This window comes from Salvelinus namaycush, chromosome 33 (assembly GCF_016432855.1).
Source record: "Salvelinus namaycush isolate Seneca chromosome 33, SaNama_1.0, whole genome shotgun sequence".
Lineage (NCBI taxonomy): Eukaryota > Metazoa > Chordata > Actinopteri > Salmoniformes > Salmonidae > Salvelinus > Salvelinus namaycush.
This window is the reverse complement of record NC_052339.1, coordinates 33,088,850-33,112,308: the sequence shown is the minus strand read 5'-3', so window position 1 is coordinate 33,112,308 and position 23,459 is coordinate 33,088,850. Positions and strand designations below refer to the sequence as shown.

Genomic DNA, 23,459 nt, shown 5'->3' with positions numbered 1-23,459 from the left:
GTAGGGTGGACTGTGTTGGGGGGTGACCATGTTGGGATGAGTAGGGTGGACTGTGTTGGGAGGTGACCATGTTGGAATGAGTAGGGTGGACTGTGTTGGGGGGTGACCATGTTGGGATGAGTAGGGAGTAGGGTGGACTGTGTTGGGGGGTGACCATGTTGGGATGAGTAGGGAGTAGGGTGGACTGTGTTGGGGGGTGACCATGTTGGGATGAGTAGGGTGGACTGTGTTGGGGGGTGACCATGTTGGGATGAGTAGGGAGTAGGGTGGACTGTGTTGGGGGGTGACCATGTTGGGATGAGTAGGGTGGACTGTGTTGGGGGGTGACCATGTTGGAATGAGTAGGGTGGACTGTGTTGGGGGGTGACCATGTTGGGATGAGTAGGGTGGACTGTGTTGGGGGGTGACCATGTTGGAATGAGTAGGGTGGACTGTGTTGGGGGGTGACCATGTTGGAATGAGTAGGGTGGACTGTGTTGGGGGGTGACCATGTTGGGATGAGTAGGGAGTAGGGTGGACTGTGTTGGGGGGTGACCATGTTGGGATGAGTAGGGTGGACTGTGTTGGGGGGTAACCATGTTGGAATGAGTAGGGAGTAGGGTGGACTGTGTTGGGGGGTGACCATGTTGGGATGAGTAGGGTGGACTGTGTTGGGGGGTGACCATGTTGGAATGAGTAGGGTGGACTGTGTTGGGGGGTGACCATGTTGGGATGAGTAGGGAGTAGGGTGGACTGTGTTGGGGGGTGACCATGTTGGGATGAGTAGGGTGGACTGTGTTGGGGGGTAACCATGTTGGAATGAGTAGGGTGGACTGTGTTGGGGGGTGACCATGTTGGAATGAGTAGGGAGTAGGGTGGACTGTGTTGGGGGGTGACCATGTTGGAATGAGTAGGGTGGACTGTGTTGGGGGGTGACCATGTTGGGATGAGTAGGGTGGACTGTGTTGGGGGGTGACCATGTTGGGATGAGTAGGGAGTAGGGTGGACTGTGTTGGGGGGTAACCATGTTGGGATGAGTAGGGAGTAGGGTGGACTGTGTTGGGGAGAGACCATGTTGGAATGAGTAGGGTGGACTGTGTTGGGGGGTGACCATGTTGGGATGAGTAGGGTGGACTGTGTTGGGGGGTGACCATGTTGGAATGAGTAGGGTGGACTGTGTTGGGGGGTGACCATGTTGGGATGAGTAGGGTGGACTGTGTTGGGGGGTGACCATGTTGGAATGAGTAGGGTGGACTGTGTTGGGGGGTGACCATGTTGGAATGAGTAGGGTGGACTGTGTTGGGGGGTAACCATGTTGGAATGAGTAGGGTGGACTGTGTTGGGGGGTGACCATGTTGGAATGAGTAGGGAGTAGGGTGGACTGTGTTGGGGGGTGACCATGTTGGAATGAGTAGGGTGGACTGTGTTGGGGGGTGACCATGTTGGAATGAGTAGGGTGGACTGTGTTGGGGGGTGACCATGTTGGAATGAGTAGGGTGGACTGTGTTGGGGGGTGACCATGTTGGAATGAGTAGGGTGGACTGTGTTGGGGGGTGACCATGTTGGGATGAGTAGGGAGTAGGGTGGACTGTGTTGGGGGGTAACCATGTTGGGATGAGTAGGGTGGACTGTGTTGGGGGGTGACCATGTTGGAATGAGTAGGGTGGACTGTGTTGGGGGGTAACCATGTTGGGATGAGTAGGGTGGACTGTGTTGGGGGGTGACCATGTTGGGATGAGTAGGGAGTAGGGTGGACTGTGTTGGGGGGTGACCATGTTGGGATGAGTAGGGAGTAGGGTGGACTGTGTTGGGGGGTGACCATGTTGGGATGAGTAGGGAGTAGGGTGGACTGTGTTGGGGGGTGACCATGTTGGGATGAGTAGGGTGGACTGTGTTGGGGGGTGACCATGTTGGAATGAGTAGGGAGTAGGGTGGACTGTGTTGGGGGGTGACCATGTTGGAATGAGTAGGGTGGACTGTGTTGGGGGGTAACCATGTTGGGATGAGTAGGGTGGACTGTGTTGGGGGGTGACCATGTTGGAATGAGTAGGGAGTAGGGTGGACTGTGTTGGGGGGTGACCATGTTGGGATGAGTAGGGTGGACTGTGTTGGGGGTGACCATGTTGGAATGAGTAGGGTGGACTGTGTTGGGGGGTGACCATGTTGGGATGAGTAGGGTGGACTGTGTTGGGGGGTGACCATGTTGGGATGAGTAGGGTGGACTGTGTTGGGGGGTGACCATGTTGGAATGAGTAGGGTGGACTGTGTTGGGGGTGACCATGTTGGAATGAGTAGGGTGGACTGTGTTGGGGGGTGACCATGTTGGAATGAGTAGGGTGGACTGTGTTGGGGGGTGACCATGTTGGGATGAGTAGGGTGGACTGTGTTGGGGGGTGACCATGTTGGAATGAGTAGGGTGGACTGTGTTGGGGGGTAACCATGTTGGAATGAGTAGGGTGGACTGTGTTGGGGGGTGACCATGTTGGGATGAGTAGGGAGTAGGGTGGACTGTGTTGGGGGGTGACCATGTTGGAATGAGTAGGGTGGACTGTGTTGGGGGTTAACCATGTTGGAATGAGTAGGGTGGACTGTGTTGGGGGGTGAACCGGATTGGGTGGGGGGGTACTTACACACAACTTCCTCTTGGCTGGATGCCTCAGAACCGTCCTCCTTGAAGGGCTTCCCCAGGGCTGCAGGGTTACCTGGAGAGAGGCACAGACACAGGCTGTGTTTGAGAGCATCAAAACATTGATGCATCATGGGTAAATTGTGACAGACCTATCTACAAATAATATGGAGCAGTTATTTATGACGCAAGGTGATTTGTAGTCTCGACTTTCCTTTGAAGTCGGCTGCTAATGTCGAACGTGCCCTTAACTCGCAATCTAATTCCACCTCAAAATATCCCATAATGACCTGCCCAGAGGAAAACTGCTTTTGGTGTCAGGTGAACTAGTGTAATGACGCACCAAGTCAGACAGGTAGGGAAAGTCGGGTAGGGAAAGTCGGGTAGGGAAAGTCGAGGTAGGGGAAACACTGCTGTTAACCACGGAGGGCACACCTGATCTGACCTGTGTCCCTCTGGGAGATGTGTGACCCTCTCCTTCAACACCTGGCCCTTTGATCACTCAGCACCTCCCAGGGAACCCACAGGGAGGACAGGGCTCAGGGAGGAGGACAGGGCTCAGGGAGGAGGATAGGGCTCAGGGAGGAAGACAGGGCTCAGGGAGGAGGACAGGGCTCAGGGAAGAAGACAGGGCTCAGGGAGGAAGACAGGGCTCAGGGAGGAGGACAGGGCTCAGGGAGGAGGATAGGGCTCAGGGAGGAAGACAGGGCTCAGGGAGGAAGACAGGGCTCAGGGAGGAGGATAGGGCTCAGGGAGGAAGACAGGGCTCAGGGAGGAAGACAGGGCTCAGGGAGGAGGACAGGGCTCAGGGAGGACAGGGCTCAGGGAGGAGGACAGGGCTCAGGTGGAAGGTGTTGGACACACAAACCCCCAGGTTGTCTGCCCTCGGCTGTCACCCTCCACCGTCACCTGTCTCTCAGGTAGGGCTGTCACCTGTCTCTCAGGTAGGGCTGTCACCTGTCTCTCAGGTAGGGCTGTCACCTGTCTCTCAGGTAGGGCTGCCACCTGTCTCTCAGGTAGGGCTGTCACCTGTCTCTCAGGTAGGGCTAGGCAAACAGGTTGAGATGTGTCTGTCTGTGTCCTAAATGGGACCCTATTCCATATATAGTGCACTACTTCTAACCAGAGCCCATAGGGAAAAGGGTGCCATTGAGGAGGGAGCCTCTGATATCAGATGGTTTCAGTAGGAGACACAGTAGGGAGTGTAAGTATTGGCAAGAAAGCAGCATTGACAAGTCAGTTTGATGTCTCTGATGTCCCACGCTGCTTCATGATGCATCATCATGTATGCCTTATAAACAGTGGTTTCCCATGATGCATCACGATGTATCCCTTATAAACAGTGGTTTCCCATGATGCATCACGATGTATCCTTTATAAACAGTGGTTTCCCATGATGCATCACGATGTATCCCTTATAAACAGTGGTTTCCCATGATGCATCACGATGTATCCCTTATAAACAGTGGTTTCCCATGATGCATCACAATGTATCCCTTATAAACAGTGGTTTCCCATGATGCATCACGATGTATCCCTTATAAACAGTGGTTTCCCATGATGCATCACAATGTATCCCTTATAAACAGTGGTTTCCCATGATGCATCATGATGTATCCCTTATAAACAGTGGTTTCCCATGATGCATCATGATGTATCCCTTATAAACAGTGGTTTCCCATGATGCATCATGATGTATCCCTTATAAACAGTGGTTTCCCATGATGCATCACGATGTATCCCTTATAAACAGTGGTTTCCCATGATGCATCACGATGTATCCCTTATAAACAGTGGTTTCCCATGATGCATCACGATGTATCCCTTATAAACAGTGGTTTCCCATGATGCATCACGATGTATCCCTTATAAACAGTGGTTTCCCATGATGCATCATGATGTATCCCTTATAAACAGTGGTTTCCCATGATGCATCATGATGTATCCTTTATAAACAGTGGTTTCCCATGATGCATCATGATGTATCCCTTATAAACAGTGGTTTCCCATGATGCATCACGATGTATCCCTTATAAACAGTAGTTTCCCATGATGCATCACGATGTATCCCTTATAAACAGTGGTTTCCCATGATGCATCACGATGTATCCCTTATAAACAGTGGTTTCCCATGATGCATCATGATGTATCCCTTATAAACAGTGGTTTCCCATGATGCATCATGATGTATCCTTTATAAACAGTGGTTTCCCATGATGCATCACGATGTATCCCTTATAAACAGTGGTTTCCCATGATGCATCATGATGTATCCCTTATAAACAGTGGTTTCCCATGATGCATCACAATGTATCCCTTATAAACAGTGGTTTCCCATGATGCATCATGATGTATCCCTTATAAACAGTGGTTTCCCATGATGCATCATGATGTATCCCTTATAAACAGTGGTTTCCCATGATGCATCACGATGTAACCCTTATAAACAGTGGTTTCCCATGATGCATCATGATGTATCCCTTATAAACAGTGGTTTCCCATGATGCATCACGATGTATCCCTTATAAACAGTGGTTTCCCATGATGCATCATGATGTATCCCTTATAAACAGTGGTTTCCCATGATGCATCACGATGTATCCCTTATAAACAGTGGTTTCCCATGATGCATCATGATGTATCCCTTATAAACAGTGGTTTCCCATGATGCATCACAATGTATCCCTTATAAACAGTGGTTTCCCATGATGCATCATGATGTATCCCTTATAAACAGTGGTTTCCCATGATGCATCATGATGTATCCCTTATAAACAGTGGTTTCCCATGATGCATCACGATGTATCCCTTATAAACAGTGGTTTCCCATGATGCATCACGATGTATCCCTTATAAACAGTGGTTTCCCATGATGCATCATGATGTATCCCTTATAAACAGTAGTTTCATCGTAGTAAGACATCAGTAGGCAACATTTGACTTTTTTATAAGCAATCTGTTAAATGCATTATGAAAAGTCCCGAGGCCAAGACCAAGCTCTGGAAGGTCTAGATACATTTTTGGGGGACATGGAACATTTGCTCCTAATCCATTTTTACACCACTATAAAAGATTTATCAGCTCAAAGGATGTTCCAGAAATTGCAGGGTTTATAAGCAGAGGAAACACAAAAAGGGGGAAAAAGGGGTAAAGAGACTGACATTTACAGGATTAACCAAAAGGGGGAGATATTTCATGGGCTTCGTTCATTTTGCGTCAAACTGAGGTACATTAAATGCTTGAACACGTCCTCTGATCCAATGGAGGCTGCTGAGGGGAGGACGGCTCATAGTAATGGCCGGAACAGAACTATTGGAATGGAATCAAACACATGGAAAACAAGGGTTGGATGTATTTGATACCATTCCACTGATCCCGCTCCAGTCATTACCTCGAGCCCGTCTTCCCCAATTAAGGTGCCACCAACCTCCTGTGATCTAATGGTATGGCAAGAAAAACATGCTGACTGGATATCGCTATAAGTGTCGTATCTAGTAGGCTATATGATTTCTTCACATAAAATCTTTTATTTTATTTAACTAGGCAAGTCAGTTAAGAACAAATTCTGATTTACAATGACGGCCTACACCGGCCAAACCCGGACGACGCTGGGTCAATTGTGTGCCGCCCTATGGGACTCCCAATCACAGACGGTTGTGATACAGCCTGGATTTGAACCAGGGTGTCTGTGGTGACGCCTCTAGCACTGAGATGCAGTGCCTTAGACCGCTGCACCACTCGGGAGCCCCAAAAAATGACTGGCCGGTATGGGTATCAAACCCCCAACCTTTGCGTTATTAACCGGCCCTGCGGTAAAAATAAAGCAATATGCATTTCACATTTATTATTCAATTGTGTGCACCCTATTCCCTATATAAAGCCATACTCTGGTCAAAAGTAGTGCACTATATAGGGAATAGGGTGCCATTTGGGATGCTTGCATAGAGTGTGGCCCGTAGAGAGAGAGGATGACTAAATAGAGGTGGCTTGATAGAGACTGGGTAAGTAGAGGTGGATTAATAGCCACTGGGTAAATAGAGGTGGATTGATAGACATTGGGTAAGTAGAGGTGGATTGATAGCCATCGGGTAAGTAGAGGTGGATTGATAGCCATCGGGTAAGTAGAGTGGGATTGATAGCCATTGGGTAAGTAGAGGTGGATTAATAGCCATTGGGTAAGTAGAGGTGGATGGATAGCCATTGGGTAAGTAGAGGTGAATTGATAGCCATTGGGTAAATAGAGGTGAATTGATAGCCATTGGGTAAGTAGAGGTGAATTGATAGCCAATGGGTAAGTAGAGGTGAATTGATAGCCATTGGGTAAGTAGAGGTGGATTAATAGCCATTGGGTAAGTAGAGGTGGATTGATAGCCATTGGGTAAGTAGAGGTGAATTGATAGCCATTGGGTAAATAGAGGTGGATGGATAGCCATTGGGTAAGTAGAGGTGAATTGATAGCCAATGGGTAAGTAGAGGTGAATTGATAGCCATTGGGTAAGTAGAGGTGGATGGATAGCCATTGGGTAAGTAGAGGTGGATGGATAGCCATTGGGTAAGTAGAGGTGGATGGATAGCCATTGGGTAAGTAGAGGTGGATTGATAGCCATTGGGTAAGTAGAGGTGAATTGATAGCCATTGGGTAAGTAGAGGTGAATTGATAGCCAATGGGTAAGTAGAGGTGAATTGATAGCCAATGGGTAAGTAGAGGTGAATTGATAGCCATTGGGTAAGTAGAGGTGGATGGATAGCCATTGGGTAAGTAGAGGTGGATGGATAGCCATTGGGTAAGTAGAGGTGGATGGATAGCCATTGGGTAAGTAGAGGTGGATTGATAGCCAATGGGTAAGTAGAGGTGAATTGATAGCCATTGGGTAAGTAGAGGTGGATGGATAGCCATTGGGTAAGTAGAGGTGGATGGATAGCCATTGGGTAAGTAGAGGCGGATTCTGAGCAGGGTTGTGACGAGGCTGAGTTAGGGTGACGTAGCTCCACTTCTGAACTGAATGTCCCGTTGTTGGGCCTGCTAGGGCACCGCGCTCAGGACCGCTCACCTCAAATGGGTGTCAACGTACATCAGCTCTGCTCCGAGGGAGGGCGTAGGGAGCTGTGGGTGAGTCATGGGCGTAGACACACATACACTAGGCCTAGAGCCCACCTGAACATTTTTACATGTGAGTCATTTGGCAGACGCTCTTATGCAGAGCGACTAACAGGAGCAATTAGGGTTAAGTGCTTTGCTGAATCTTTCGGTTGCTGGCCCAATGCTCTTAACCGCTAGGCTACACATGACATGTTATTATGAGGGCTATGCATTAAGAGCAGACACGCTCAAACACACACACACACACACACACACACACACACACACACACACACACACACGCTCAAACACACACACGATCAAACACACACACGCTCAAACACACACACGCTCAAACACACACACACACACACACACACACACACACGATCAAACACACACACGCTCAAACACACACACACACACACACACGCTCAAACACACACACACGCTCAAACACACACACGCTCAAACACACACACACGCTCAAACACACACACACACACACACACACACACACACACACGATCAAACACACACACACACACACGATCAAACACACACACACGCTCAAACACACACACACACACACACACACACACACACACACACACACACACACACACACACACACACACACACACACACACACACACACACACACACACACACACACACACACACACACACACAGCACTTACATCTGCTGCAGCTGCAGGAGGAGGAAGAGGAGGACTCACACAGGAAGAAGCCACAGACCTTCCTTGTCTGTCGGAAAGCTTGTGGAGCCGACAGAAACTTCTCCCTGGCAAGAACAAAACAAAAAAGGGGTGTGTAAGTATAAAACACCAAAGTTAGTCGAGGCCTAAGAGCTAAACTCACTGTGTGGGGTAAAAAGGGAAGTAGGTTGGAGTTTTAACAGGAAACTCTGGGCCGGTATTCATAAAGAGTCTCAAAGTAGGTCTTCTACATCATACTGAGAGTGATGTTAGCTGGTATGAATCCCCTAAGGGGAAATATCTGTTGATGTGCTCTTGAGCAAAGGCACTTAGCCCTAATTGCTCAGGTAGTTGGTGCCGACAGAGAGGGCTGCCTCGCTTCTAGTTCTTAGGAAACTTTGCAGTATTTTTTTTTCTTTCTCCAATGTATTATTTCTTACATTGTTATCCCAAATTTTTTTTAACAAGCATTTTCACTACACCCGCAATAATACTTGCTTAAACACGTGTATGTGACCAATACAATTTTTGATTTGTAAGTCGCTGTGGATAGGAACGTCTGCTAAATTACTAAAATGTGTGAGGAAATTAGCCTTGATCAGCACTCTTTATGAATAGGGGCTCTGCTCTGTTTCACCAGGATCCATTCCACTTCTCAAGATCCACTCCTTAGTTTGACTTACACCTTCATTCTCTGAAGGTGATATTGGATCTAGAACCGGATTGGTTAGAGATAAAACGTGCCGAGGCAACACGGCGGAATCCCAAAGGTCAAACGGAAATAATGTAATCTCTTCTATTTGCTTTCAAGTAGAAGCACACCCGAGTAAACATTCTGTTAACTTTACAATATCAGTGCAATAAGGACATCTGATCAAACAAATGCTGAATTGATGTTAAGCTAGCGGCTGAAAGTGTCCTAGTAGGGCTGTGTTTCATCTGTAGCCTGGTTGTCTAGTTCCATCAATATGCTCAGATGTTGGACACAACTGCCTAGTGCCTTCCCAGAGCCTGCCTAGTGCCTGCCTAGTGCCTGCCTAGTACCTGCCCAGTGCCTGCCTAGTGCCTGCCTAGTACCTGCCTAGTGCCTGCCTAGTGCCTGCCTAGTACCTGCCTAGTGCCTGCCTAGAGCCTGCCTAGTACCTGCCTAGTGCCTGCCTAGTGCCTGCCTAGAGCCTGCCTAGTGCCTGCCTAGTGCCTTCCCAGAGCCTGCCTAGTGCCTGCCTAGTGCCTGCCTAGTACCTGCCTAGTACCTGCCTAGTGCCTGCCTAGTGCCTGCCTAGTACCTGCCTAGTGCCTGCCTAGTGCCTGCCTAGTACCTGCCTAGTGCCTGCCTAGAGCCTGCCTAGTGCCTGCCTAGTGCCTGCCTAGTGCCTGCCTAGTACCTGCCTAGTGCCTGCCTAGAGCCTGCCTAGAGCCTGCCTAGTACCTGCCTAGTGCCTTCCCAGAGCCTGCCTACCTAGTGCCTGCCTAGTGCCTGCCTGCCTAGTGCCTGCCTAGTGCCTGCCTAGAGCCTGCCTAGAGCCTGCCTAGTACCTGCCTAGTGCCTGCCTAGTGCCTGCCTAGAGCCTGCCTAGTGCCTGCCTAGTGCCTGCCTAGAGCCTGCCTAGTACCTGCCTAGTGCCTGCCTAGTGCCTGCCTAGTGCCTGCCTAGTGCCTTCCCAGAGCCTGCCTGCCTAGAGCCTGCCTGCCTAGTGCCTGCCTGCCTAGTGCCTTCCCAGAGCCTGCCTAGTGCCTGCCTAGTGCCTGCCTAGAGCCTGCCTAGTACCTGCCTAGTGCCTGCCTAGAGCCTGCCTAGTGCCTGCCTAGTGCCTTCCCAGAGCCTGCCTGCCTAGAGCCTGCCTGCCTAGTGCCTGCCTGCCTAGTGCCTGCCTGCCTAGTGCCTGCCTGCCTAGTGCCTGCCTAGTGCCTGCCTGCCTAGTGCCTGCCTAGAGCCTGCCTAGTGCCTGCCTAGTGCCTGCCTAGTGCCTGCCTAGAGCCTGCCTAGTGCCTGCCTAGTGCCTGCCTGCCTAGTGCCTGCCTAGAACCTGCCTAGTGCCTGCCTAGAGCCTGCCTAGTGCCTGCCTAGTGCCTGCCTAGTGCCTGCCTAGTGCCTGCCTGCCTAGTGCCTGCCTAGAGCCTGCCTAGAGCCTGCCTAGTGCCTGCCTAGAGCCTGCCTAGTGCCTGCCTAGAGCCTGCCTAGTGCCTGCCCAGTGCCTGCCTAGTGCCTGCCTGCCTAGAGCCTGCCTAGTGCCTGCCTAGTGCCTGCCTGCCTAGAGCCTGCCTAGTGCCTGCCTGCCTAGTGCCTGCCTAGAGCCTGCCTAGCGCCTGCCTAGTGCCTTCCCAGAGCCTGCCCAGTGCCTGCCTAGTGCCTGCCTAGTGCCTGCCCAGTGCCTGCCTAGCGCCTGCCTAGTGCCTTCCCAGAGCCTGCCCAGTGCCTGCCTAGTGCCTGCCTAGTGCCTGCCCAGTGCCTGCCTAGTGCCTGCCCAGTGCCTGCCTAGTGCCTGCCTAGTGCCTGCCCAGTGCCTGCCTAGTGCCTGCCTGCCCAGTGCCTGCCTAGTACCTGCCTAGTGCCTGCCTAGTACCTGCCCAGTGCCTGCCTAGTGCCTGCCTAGAGCCTGCCTAGTGCCTGCCTAGTGCCTGCCCAGTGCCTGCCTAGTGCCTGTCTGCCTAGTGCCTGCCTAGAGCCTGCCTAGTGCCTGCCTAGTACCTGCCCAGTGCCTGCCTAGTGCCTGCCTAGAGCCTGCCTAGTGCCTGCCTAGAGCCTGCCTAGTGCCCTGCTGGAAGGAACAATGGCCTTACCCAGCTGACTGACGAGAAGTGGCCGTGTACTTTGGATGTGAAACTCAAGTGTGAATGTGAACGCTTCACTGACCAGGTACACTGGTGCCATTCAGTTCATCCAATCATCACCTAAACATCAAATTGCTCTTGAATAGGCCTACATTTCAAAAAGATAAATGCTTCAAACTTGTGTGGTTTGTTTTTTGTTATCTCTGAGCAGAGTTATTGGCACTTGAAGCTTTCATTTTCCAGAAAAACGAAACTGACTAGAAGTGGTTTCCAATAGGGGGCACTGTTGTCCTCACAACGAGACACTGCCCCTCCCACAGTAACCAAGAGAGTAGGTCGTGTACATACAGTACAGAGTTCAGGTGGACCTTTTTACTTCAGCAAACAAAGGAAAGGAGGGGTGCTCAACAAGGACAAAAATCACCAGAATGACTTACCGAGAAAAACTTCCAAAAGGACTAATTCGAGGTAAAAAAAAGGAGATGGAACAACTCAACAACAAAAAAAGTCAAGAGATTGATTTCTTATTGCTCATTTTAATCCATTGTACAGGATGCGGACATGTGAGTGATGTTTCTACGTCAAGCTGCCGTCTTCCTCCATAGTGACCTGGCCATGTCTTTTTTATTTATCTTTTATTTCACTTTTTTTTTAAACCAGGTAGACTAGTTGAGAACAAGTTCTCATTTACAACTGTGACCTGGCCAAGATAAAGCAAAGCAGTGTGACACAGACAACAACACAGAGTTACACATGGAATAAACAAACATACAGTCAATAACACGAAAGAAAAAGTCTATATACAGTGTGTGCAAATGGCGTGAGGAGGTAAGGCAATAAATAGGCCATAGTAGCGAAGTAATTACAATTTAGCAAATGAACACTGGAGTGATAGATGTGCAGATGGTGATGTGGAAATAGAAATACTGGTGTGCAAAAGAGCAAAAAAGTAAATAAAAACAATATGGGGATGAGGTAGGTAGATTGGATGGGCTATTTACAGATGGCCTGTGTACAGCTGCAGCGATCGGTTAGCTGCTCAGATAGCTGATGTTTAAAGTTAGTGAGGGAAATATAAGTCTCCAGCTTCAGCGATTTTTGCAATTCGTTCCAGTCACTGGCAGCAGAGAACTGGAAGGAAAGGCGGCCAAATGAGGGTTAATGTCTGGTTAATCAATAGACCATGTCAACATATACATAGGTGATATTTGGGTGTCTGTGAATCTGTGAACCCCCAAAAATCAAGGCGACAACATTATAGAAACGAGGACAGTGAAAAAAAAAAACATAATTTAGCCCCTTAGGATCCACAGTGTCTAAGGAGTACAGGCAAAATGCCTCTCTTTGTTCTAGATTACGTACGATGTCATCTCCTGTTGGTGAAATATGGATGACGTCACCTCCTCTGGGTGACATCAGGACGTGTTCTATTAGCTAGTAAGCGCAGGGAGGAAGGTGAGCCATGGTTGGCTTCGATGCAGTGGCGCGCAATAGCATAGGCCCGTGTTTATATTTCTAATAGTGGCCTTATGTTCTGAAATGCAGAGTTTCAACGCTAGTCTAGTTTGACCAATAGAAGTAGTCCTTCAGATGCATTTCAGCATATACATGAAATTCGTGGTGCTACAATTAATGAAGCTTTGGATTTCGTATTCTTTACTTGTGGTATAAAACTTTAGTATTGTCGGTGTCGTCACAATGTACATAGTAATTTCCATTGGAGCCGGGCCTGGGAGCCAAATGTCACGCTTCTTGGGTAGCTGCACGCTGTGCGTAACTAGATTGTGCGCACGGCGAAAACAAAATGCTACTCTGGTAGATATGGATCCATTTCGAGGATGTTCTAGAGTTTCATTAAAAATGGGATTTGACTCGACCGGCACACGGGCCGTACTCCGTGGAAAAAAACACAAACGTGGGGAACGTTTTGTCCTGGTTTCTATTAGTGCCAGTGAGTAGGCTTTGACATTCAGTCTCTGAGGCACGGGTATAGAGGCCTGTTCAATGACACCCGTATCAAACCCCGCGTTGCAGGAACCCGGTGCGCATCAGAGTCTTATAAATGAACCCACCGGTATGTTCCGGTGAAGGTGTACCGGGTGATTACTGTCTGCCGTAAAAGTGTGTTCCTACTCTGTGTCTTGCTGGAGATAGTAGACTCCAACTTGTCTTCTTTATTTTTGTGCATTGTAAGATCAAAGAAGTCTATTTTCTCCCGACTTCTCTCTGTTGTTAATTTGAGATTCGTGTCAGATAAGTTAATTAAATAAATTAACTCAGAGGAGAGCGTTTGTACCGTTCCATTCCAGTAGGATGTTGTTTATGTTTATTTTCCAACGGGAGGCATTCTGGAAATATGGGGTTTTCTGGACTTCATAAATGCAGGTCTCTTCACTGGGAAGGTCACTTCCCAGGGTCCCATGGGCTCCTGAGTGGCGCAGCGGTCTAAGGCACTGCATCTCAGTGCTAGAGGCGTTACTACAGACACCCTGGTTCGAATCCAAGTTGTATCGTTACAGGCTGTGATTGGGAGTCCCATAGGGCGGCACACAATAGGCCCAGCGTCGTCCGGGTTTGGCCGGTGTAGGCCGTCATGGGAACGGAAAGGAGGTTTATACATACTATTATGTAGTTTCGGTAAGCCATTCTAGTCTGTTATCTAATGGGCTCTAGTCTGTCATCTAATGAGCTCTAGTCTGTTATCTAATGGGTTCTAGTCTGTTATCTAATGGGTTCTAGTCTGTTATCTAAAAGGCTCTAGTCTGTTATCTAATGGGCTCTAGTCTGTTATCTAAAAGGCTCTAGTCTGTTATCTAATGGGCTCTAGTCTGATATCTAATGGGCTCTAGTCTGTTATCTAATGGGTTCTAGTCTGTTATCTAAAAGGCTCTAGTCTGTTATCTAATGGGCTCTAGTCTGTTATCTAATGGGCTCTAGTCTGTTATCTAATGAGCTCTAGTCTGTTATCTAATGGGTTCTAGTCTGTTATCTAATGGGCTCTAGTCTGATATCTAATGGGCTCTAGTCTGTTATCTAATGGGTTCTAGTCTGTTATCTAATGGGCTCTACTCTGTTATCTAATGGGCTCTAGTCTGATATCTAATGGGCTCTAGTCTGTTATCTAATGGGCTCTAGTCTGTTATCTAATGAGCTCTAGTCTGTTATCTAATGGGTTCTAGTCTGTTATCTAATGGGCTCTAGTCTGATATCTAATGGGCTCTAGTCTGTTATCTAATGGGTTCTAGTCTGTTATCTAATGGGCTCTACTCTGTTATCTAATGGGCTCTAGTCTGATATCTAATGGGCTCTAGTCTGTTATCTAATGGGTTCTAGTCTGTTATCTAATAGGCTCTAGTCTGTTATCTAATGGGTTCTAGTCTATTATCTAATGGGTTCTAGTCTGTTATCTAATGAGCTCTAGTCTGTTATCTAATGCGCTCTAGTCTGTTATTTAACGGGCTCTAGTCTGTTATCTAACGGGCTCTAGTCTGTTATCTAATGGGTTCTAGTCTGTTATCTAATGGGCTCTAGTCTGTTATCTAACGGGCTCTAGTCTGTTATCTAATGGGCTCTAGTCTGTTATCTAATGGGCTCTAGTCTGATATCTAATGGGCTCTAGTCTGTTATCTAATGGGTTCTAGTCTGTTATCTAATGGGCTCTAGTCTGTTATCTAATGGGTTCTAGTCTGTTATCTAATGAGCTCTAGTCTGTTATCTAATGGTCTCTAGTCTGTTATCTAATGGGTTCTAGTCTCATCTAATGGGCTCTAGTCTGTTATCTAATGAGCTCTAGTCTGTTATCTAATGCGCTCTAGTCTGTTATTTAACGGGCTCTAGTCTGTTATCTAACGGGCTCTAGTCTGTTATCTAATGGTCTCTAGTCTGTTATCTAATTGGTTCTAGTCTCATCTAATGGGCTCTAGTCTGTTATCTAATGGTCTCTAGTCTGTTATCTAATGGGTTCTAGTCTCATCTAATGGGCTCTAGTCTGTTATCTAATGGGTTCTAGTCTGTTATCTAATGGTCTCTAGTCTGTTATCTAATGGGTTCTAGTCTCATCTAATGAGCTCTAGTCTGTTATCTAATGGTCTCTAGTCTGTTATCTAATGGGTTCTAGTCTCATCTAATGGGCTCTAGTCTGTTATCTAATGGGCTCTAGTCTGTTATCTAATGGGTTCTAGTCTCATCTAATGAGCTCTAGTCTGTTATCTAATGGGTTCTAGTCTGTTATCTAATGGGTTCTAGTCTGTTAACTAATGGGTTCTAGTCTGTTATCTAATGGGTTCTAGTCTCATCTAATGGGTTCTAGTCTCATCTAATGGGCTCTAGTCTGTTATCTAATGGGTTCTAGTCTGTTATCTAATGGGCTCTAGTCTGTTATCTAATGGGCTCTAGTCAAGGCCTTTGTGGACAACATTGGAAATAAATGAAATCACTTTAACATGTTATCCCCATATCCCCGGGATTGTATGACTTAGTGCATATATTTCCCCAATCAATCCATAAATCAATCAATTAATCAATCATCCAATCAGGTAGGCAGCTAAGCAGAACTCACTTGAGGTTCCTCTCCACCCCCCTGCTCTCGTACTTGTCTCCCTGGTTGAGCAGCCGGAGGATGCCCTTCTCAAACGACTCGGTGGAGTGCTCCTTGGGAAGCTGCATGACGGGGATCAAGTTTTAACAAGTCATGTACAGCACCATTCAAATAAATACCTTTTAAAACAAGAGCTAGGAGATGTCCTGAACAGTTGATTCAATTCATTAGGTTCATTAACTCATAAAGTAAGTTCATTATCCCTGCTTCTTATCAGTGGGTGAACGTCCAGTCAATACTACGCAGGGAAGTTGGGGTCAATTCCATTTCAATTCAGTCAATTTGGCACGTTAATAGGGATAGCTGTCCGTTTGCAGCGTTTATAAAACCTAGTTAGTGAAAATACCTTCAACAAGAAGCCCTCCAGTTCAAGCTGTGTTTTCCTGACATTGCTGGATGAGGAGTCAGACCACTTCACCTGAAAGACAAGATCAAATGTTACACTGTCATCCCAGGCATGTATATTAACGTTACCAGATATCGAAGGGAACATTGGGTGAGGACAAAGACACATTGGGTAAGGACAAAGACACATTGGGTAAGGACAAAGACACATTGGGTAAGGACAAAGACGCATTGGGTAAGGACAAAGACGCATTGGGTAAGGACAAAGACACATTGGGTAAGGACAAAGATACATTGGGTAAGGACAAAGACACATTGTGTAAAGACAAAGCGACATTGGGTAAGGAGAAAGACGTATTGGGTAAGGACAAAGACACATTGGGTAAGGACAAAGACACATTGGGTAAGGACAAAGACACATTGGGTAAGGACAAAGACGCATTGGGTAAGGACAAAGACACATTGGGTAAGGACAAAGACACATTGTGTAAAGACAAAGCGACATTGGGTAAAGACACATTGGGTAAGGACAAAGACGCATTGGGTAAGGACAAAGACACATTGTGTAAAGACAAAGCGACATTGGGTAAGGAGAAAGACGTATTGGGTAAGGACAAAGACACATTGGGTAAGGACAAAGACACATTGGGTAAGGACAAAGACACATTGGGTAAGGACAAAGACGCATTGGGTAAGGACAAAGACACATTGTGTAAGGACAAAGCGACATTGGGTAAGGACAAAGACGCATTGGGTAAGGACAAAGACACATTGTGTAAGGACAAAGACACATTGGGTAAGGACAAAGACGCATTGGGTAAGGACAAAGACGCATTGGGTAAGGACACTGTAAGAAGGGGAAACAAAAATCCCACCATGGGAATGTTTTTCCTCAAACAAACAACATTTACAAATCTACCATCTTGGTTTTGCTGCTTATACACCATCGGTGGTAATAGAGATTATCAAGATTATCCCTAGAAGACAATAATAAAGAATTATATCAGCCAAGCGCTACAACAAGACGCTACAAAAGCTCTTTAGTCTGCCCTGCTGTGAAAACTGTTTGGTTTGATCAGATCTTTAGAAAAATATTGTTTGTGTTTAGTCCCGCGGTTGTAAAAGTCTTGTTTGTGTTTTTGTACAGCCCCGCAGTTTTCTGCTTTCCCAACCTAATGACTTGGACTTACGATGGTATTCTTGGGAGAGTTTCAGGGACTTTTCCTCAACAGTTCATTGGCCTACTACAACCGGATCTGACTGGGTCATTAGGTCACATGATCAAACAGTCCAAAACACAGAGGCCCGGCCAGCCATAGACATATCCTTTCTGACAGCATGGGTTTAGGCTAGAGAAAGCTACAGAGGGCTAAGGACAGCAATTCATATCTAGGCTAACTGTCTGAAGGAAGAGTGACAGATCTATAACAAGAGAATCTCCTTGTGCTACTGCACTAAGCAGGAGGACTAACTAAGTGATCCAGGATAAACAGATGACGAGGGGGAATGATTCACAATGGCAGTCTGGATATACTCACCTGTGTAGTACTAGCATAGTAGGCCTACATCTCTCCCGCTCTCTCTCTCTCTCTCTCCATCTCTCCATTCCTCTCCCCCCCAGAACAACATCTATGGTCATTTAGCAACTGCTTGCAGCCTTGTGCCCGGTGGCAGAGTAAAGGTGAAGTGGTGGTTTCCACTAGCGCCGGCTGTCGGCTAAACAGACGATTACAGACTCATTCTCAGCCGGTTACTTTTCTCACTTAAATTAACTTGGCGACGCTAGTCCGCAAAAAAAAGTCGGCCAAGCCCTCTCCCGCTAGAATGAACGATATGCATTTTGATAGGACAGATGCCTGTCTGTCACAAAGCGAGCGATGACAGGGAAACACTGATAGGACAGATGCCCGTCTGTCACAAAGCGAGCGATGACAGGGAAACACTGATAGGACAGATGCCTGTCTGTCACAAAGCGAGCGATGACAGGGAAACACTGATAGGACAGATGCCCGTCTGTCACAAAGCGAGCGATGACAGGGAAACACTGATAGGACAGATGCCTGTCTGTCACAAAGCGAGCGATGACAGGGAAACACTGATAGGACAGATGCCTGTCTGTCACAAAGCGAGCGATGACAGGGAAACACTGATAGGACAGATGTCTGTCTGTCACAAAGCGAATGATGACAGGGAAACACTGATAGGACAGATGCCTGTCTGTCACAAAGCGAGCGATGACAGGGAAACACTGATAGGACAGATGCCTGTCTGTCACAAAGCGAGCGATGACAGGGAAACACTGATAGGACAGATGCCTGTCTGTCACAAAGAGAGCGATGACAGGGAAACACTGATAGGACAGATGCCTGTCTGTCACAAAGCGAATGATGACAGGGAAACACTGACAGGACAGATGCCTGTCAGTCACAAAGCGTCTGCCGTCTGTCCCACCTCCCGGTACCTGTGGGCAGTGTGATTTATGTGCGCTGGGGAGGAAGGAGAGAGCATGACGCTCCTTCATTGTCTCTGTGTTTGAATTTCAGGGCTCTGCAACCATTTTACTTGCATATACTCCTAAAAATAGATGTGTGAACTGAAAAAGTGATTTACAGCAATCCTGCTGTAGCTATTTTCTAAGTATTTCTGCCGTTTTGTTTCATTGCTGGTAGCTACAGTACACAAATAACCATAGAAATAGGAATGATTTCTTATTTCTATGCAAAGAACAAGGTAGAGTCCCATAAAACCTGGGGCGCACTGTGAGTGATGTGCTGAAAGATTCATTTTTAGAAACGCACAGGCATAGAAGTTGTTCGAATTTACCCAAAAGTCTACTAAAGTGTGACTTTGTCCTCGTGTTTCTTGGCTATTTACATCTTCTCTTCACACGCTACGGTTGTTGTTCAACGTTAGTTTGAGTTTGCACAACTGCTACTAGCAAAGGGATGTCAGGCAATCTCATCTCGAGAGACAGACAGACAGACAATCCCACCGTTACCACGGTAAGGTCACCCAAGTGACTCAGATATTTGAGGGTACATTGTACTTTACTGAGCATGGAACACCCCCCAAAAAACTTTTACTCATTCACTTTTTGTTATTTCTTATCATAAAAACACACTTCCTCAAATACTTTCATTGTGCTCCTAAATGTCTGTGTGCTCTTAAATGTATTTGTGTGCTCCTAAATATCTTTGTGTGCTCTTAAATGTATGTGTGTGCTCCTAAATGTCTTTGTGTGCTGCTAAATGTATGTGTGTGCTCCTAAATGTGCTCCTAAATATCTATGTGCGCTCCTAAATCTCTTTGTGTGCTTCTAAATGTCTTTGTGTGCTCTTAAATGTATTTGTGTGCTCCTCAATGTCTTTGTGTGCTCCTAAATATCTTTGTGTGCTCCTAAATATCTTTGTGCGCTCCTAAATATCTTTGTGCGCTCCTAAATGTATTTGTGTGCTCCTAAATGTCTTTGTGTGCTTCTAAATGTCTTTGTGTGCTCTTAAATGTCTTTGTGTGCTGCTAAATGTCTTTGTGTGCTGCTAAATGTCCTTGTTGTGCTCCTAAATATCTTTGTGTGCTCCTAAATATCTTTGTGCGCTCCTAAATGTCTTTGTGCGCTCCTAAATGTCTTTGTGTGCTCTTAAATGTATTTGTGTGCTCCTAAATGTCTTTGTGTGCTGCTAAATGTCTTTGTGTGCTCCTAAATATCTTTGTGTGCTCCTAAATATCTTTGTGCGCTCCTAAATGTCTTTGTGCGCTCCTAAATGTCTTTGTGTGCTCCTAAATGTCTTTGTGTGCTGCTAAATGTCTTTGTGTGCTCCTAAATGTCTTTGTGCGCTCCTAAATGTCTTTGTGCGCTCCTAAATGTCTTTGTGCGCTCCTAAATGTCTTTGTGCGCTCCTAAATGTCTTTGTGTGCTCTTAAATGTATTTGTGTGCTCTTAAATGTCTTTGTGTGCTGCTAAATGTCTTTGTGTGCTGCTAAATGTCTTTGTGTGCTCCTAAATATCTTTGTGCGCTCCTAAATGTCTTTGTGTGCTCCTAAATGTGCTCCTAAATATCTTTGTGTGCTCCTAAATATCTTTGTGCGCTCCTAAATGTCTTTGTGTGATTCTAAATGTCTTTGTGTGCTCCTAAATGTCTTTGTGTGCTCCTAAATGACAGTGATGGACAGAGATAGACATTTACATAAGCCTCGTGTTAGCGGACTGTGTTCGCTGGGAATGGGAAGACGTGATACGGAGTTGGGAGGAAAGTCAGCTAGACGACTACTAGACGTGGACTTGGGAATGTGTTTGGTATCAAAAGCTCTGAGTGTACTAGGCCCATTAACCCTTCAAACCATGACGGCTAAACCTATTGACAAGGCCTCTGTTACAGCTATTCCCAAACTGGGGTATGCGCAATGCCGTCGGGGGTACGCCAAATAAAAACGTGATTCACATTTTTTATTCTTCACATTTTCAAACAGTACATTTATATTTTACAACGGGGCTATACATTTGGGTGAGGTTTTTTTCTCGCCTGAGTAGCCTCGTTTCACATTTTGAAAAATAAGCCACGGGAGTTTTTGGAGCGGGAATAAAGATGACTTTCGAGTAGTAAGACATGTATAAAAGCAACAGATACCATTAATAAGAAGGGGCTAGAAGCATCTTATATGGTGAGCTACCGAGTGGCTAGGACAGGCAAGCCCCATACTATTGTGGAGGACTTAATTCTTCCTACTGCCGCGGATATGACTGGGAAAATGCTGGGGGAAAAGGCCAAAAAAGACTATACAGACAATTCCTTAATCAAACAACACTGTTTCACGACGCATCAGTGACATGGCTCGAGATGTTTTGAAACAATTACTCCTTCTCATACAAGCCAGTGAATTCTAGCCGTTACAGCTGGATGAGTCAACAGACGTGGCGGGCCTGGCACAGCTCCTGGTATATGTCCGTTACGATTATGGGGAGTCAATTAAGGACGACATCCTCTTCTGCAAACCACTGGAAACCAGGACAACAGGAGAGGATATTTTTAAAGTACTGGACAGCTTTGTGACGTCAAATGGACTTTGGTGGTCAAGATGTGTTGATATCTGTACTGATGGTGCAAAAGCTATGACAGGGAGACATAGTGGAGTGGTAACGCACGTGCAAGCAGTTGCTCCCGACACCACTTGGGTACACTGCAGCAACCACCAAGGGGCTCTTGCTGCCAAAGGAATGCCTGACAACTTGAAATACGTTTTGGACACTACAGTGAAAATGGTTAACTCTGTTAAAGCCAGACCCCTGAGCTTTCATGTATTTTCTGCACTATGTAATGATATGGGCAGCGACCATGTAACGCTTTTACAACATACAGACGTGCGCTGGTTATCAAGGGGCAAAGTATTGACACTTTTTTTTATTGAAGTTTTCTTTACTGACCATCATTTCCACTTGTCTGACCACTTGCATGATGACGAGTTTCTCACATGACTGGCCTTTCTGGGTGATGTTTTTTCTCGCCCGAATGATCTGAATCTAGGATTACTCTCCGCAAATATATTCAATGTGTGGGACAAACTTAAGGCTATGATTAAGAAGTTGGAGCTCTTCTCTGTCTGCATTAACAAGGACAACACACAGGTTTTTCCAACATTGTATGATTTTTTGTGTGCAAATGAACTCAAGCTTACGGACAATGTCAAATGTGATTAAGCGAAGCACCTGAGTGAGTTGGGTGCACAATTACGCAGGTACCTTCCAGAAACGGACGACACAAACACCTGGATTCATTATCCCTTTCATGCCCTGCCTCCAGTCCACTTGCCGATATCTGAACAAGAGAGCCTCATCGAAATTGCAACAAGCGGTTCTGTGAAAATGTAATTTAATCAGAAGCCACTGCCAGATTTCTGGATTGGGCTGTGCTCTGAGTTACTTGCCTTGGCAAATCACGCTGTTAAGGCACTGATGCCCTTTGCAACCACGTACCTACAGTGGGGAGAACAAGTATTTGATACACTGTCGATTTTGCAGGTTTTCCTACTTACAGGAGGAGTGGGCCAAAATCCCTGCAAACCTGGTCAAGAACTACAGGAAACGTATGATCTCTGTAATTGTGTAACGGAATTCCTCCTCCTCTTCAACCGAAGAGGAGGAGCAGGGACTCGACCAAAACGCAGCGTTGTAATTTGACATGATTTATTCTAGACAAGACAAAAAACGAACTATACTTGACTAACTAACAAAATAACAAAACGGAGTAGACAGACCTGGACATGCGAACTTACATACAACGAAGAACTCACGAACAGGAAAATGACTACACAAAAGAACGAATGTACAAACAAACCGAGACAGTCCCGTGTGGCGCGACAAACACAGACACAGGAGACAACCACCCACAAACAAACAGTGTGAAAACACCTACCTTAATATGATTCTCAATCAGAGGAGATGAAAACCACCTGCCTCTAATTGAGAACCATATCAGGTACCCAAAACCAACATAGAAACAGAAAACATAGACTCCCCACCCAAAACTCACGCCCTGACCAATAAACACATACCAAACAACAGAAAACAGGTCAGGAACGTGACAGAACCCCCCCCTCAAGGTGCGAACTCCGGGCGCACCCCTACAACTCAAGGGGAGGGTCTGGGTGGGCATCTGTCCGCGGTGGCGGCTCCGGCGGTGGACGAGGACACCACTCCACCACTGTCTTTGTCCCTCTCCTTCGCGTCCTTTGAGTGGCGACCCTCGCCCCCGACCATGGTCCAGGAACCTTCACTAAGGCCCCTCCTACATAGAGGAGACAGCTCAGGACAGAGAGGTAGCTCAGGACAGAGAGGTAGCTCAGGACAGAGAGGTAGCTCAGGACAGAGAGGTAGCTCCGGACAGAGAGGTAGCTCCGGACAGAGAGGTAGCTTAGGACAGAGGGACAACTCTGTACTAATGGCAGCTCCGGACTGAGTGGCAGCTCCGGACTGAGTGGCAGCTCATGACTGTAGGGCAGCTCATGACTGTAGGGCAGCTCATGACTGTAGGGCAGCTCATGACTGTAGGGCAGCTCATGACTGTAGGGCAGCTCATGACTGAAGGGCAGCTCATGACTGGAGGGCAGCTCATGACTGGAGGGCAGCTCATGACTGGAGGGCAGCTCATGACTGGAGGACAGCTCATGACTGAAGGGCAGCTCATGACTGAAGGGCAGCTCATGACTGAAGGGCAGCTCATGACTGTCTGGCGGTTCTGGCAGCTCCTGACTGGCTGGCGGCTCTGGCAGCTCCTGACTGGCTGGCGGCTCTGGCAGCTCCTGACTGGCTGGCGGCTCTGGCAGCTCCTGACTGGCTGGCGGCTCTGG

At 47.2% G+C, this 23,459-nt stretch overlaps 1 protein-coding gene across 4 annotated transcripts in view; it reads right to left on the bottom strand.

Annotated features, from left to right (window-relative positions):
• The window catches only part of LOC120027858 (zinc finger CCHC domain-containing protein 2-like), an 87,194-nt gene that overhangs the window by 26,743 nt on the left and 36,992 nt on the right, over positions 1 to 23,459 (bottom strand). For all 4 annotated transcript variants that reach the window (XM_038972936.1, XM_038972938.1, XM_038972937.1 and 1 more), the window contains exons 4-7: positions 16,120 to 16,191; positions 15,735 to 15,835; positions 8,387 to 8,490; positions 2,610 to 2,681 (exon numbers count right to left, since the gene is read on the bottom strand). In XM_038972936.1, the coding sequence (XP_038828864.1) occupies positions 2,610 to 2,681; positions 8,387 to 8,490; positions 15,735 to 15,835; positions 16,120 to 16,191 (349 nt within the window). The remainder of the gene's footprint in view (positions 1 to 2,609; positions 2,682 to 8,386; positions 8,491 to 15,734; positions 15,836 to 16,119; positions 16,192 to 23,459) is intronic.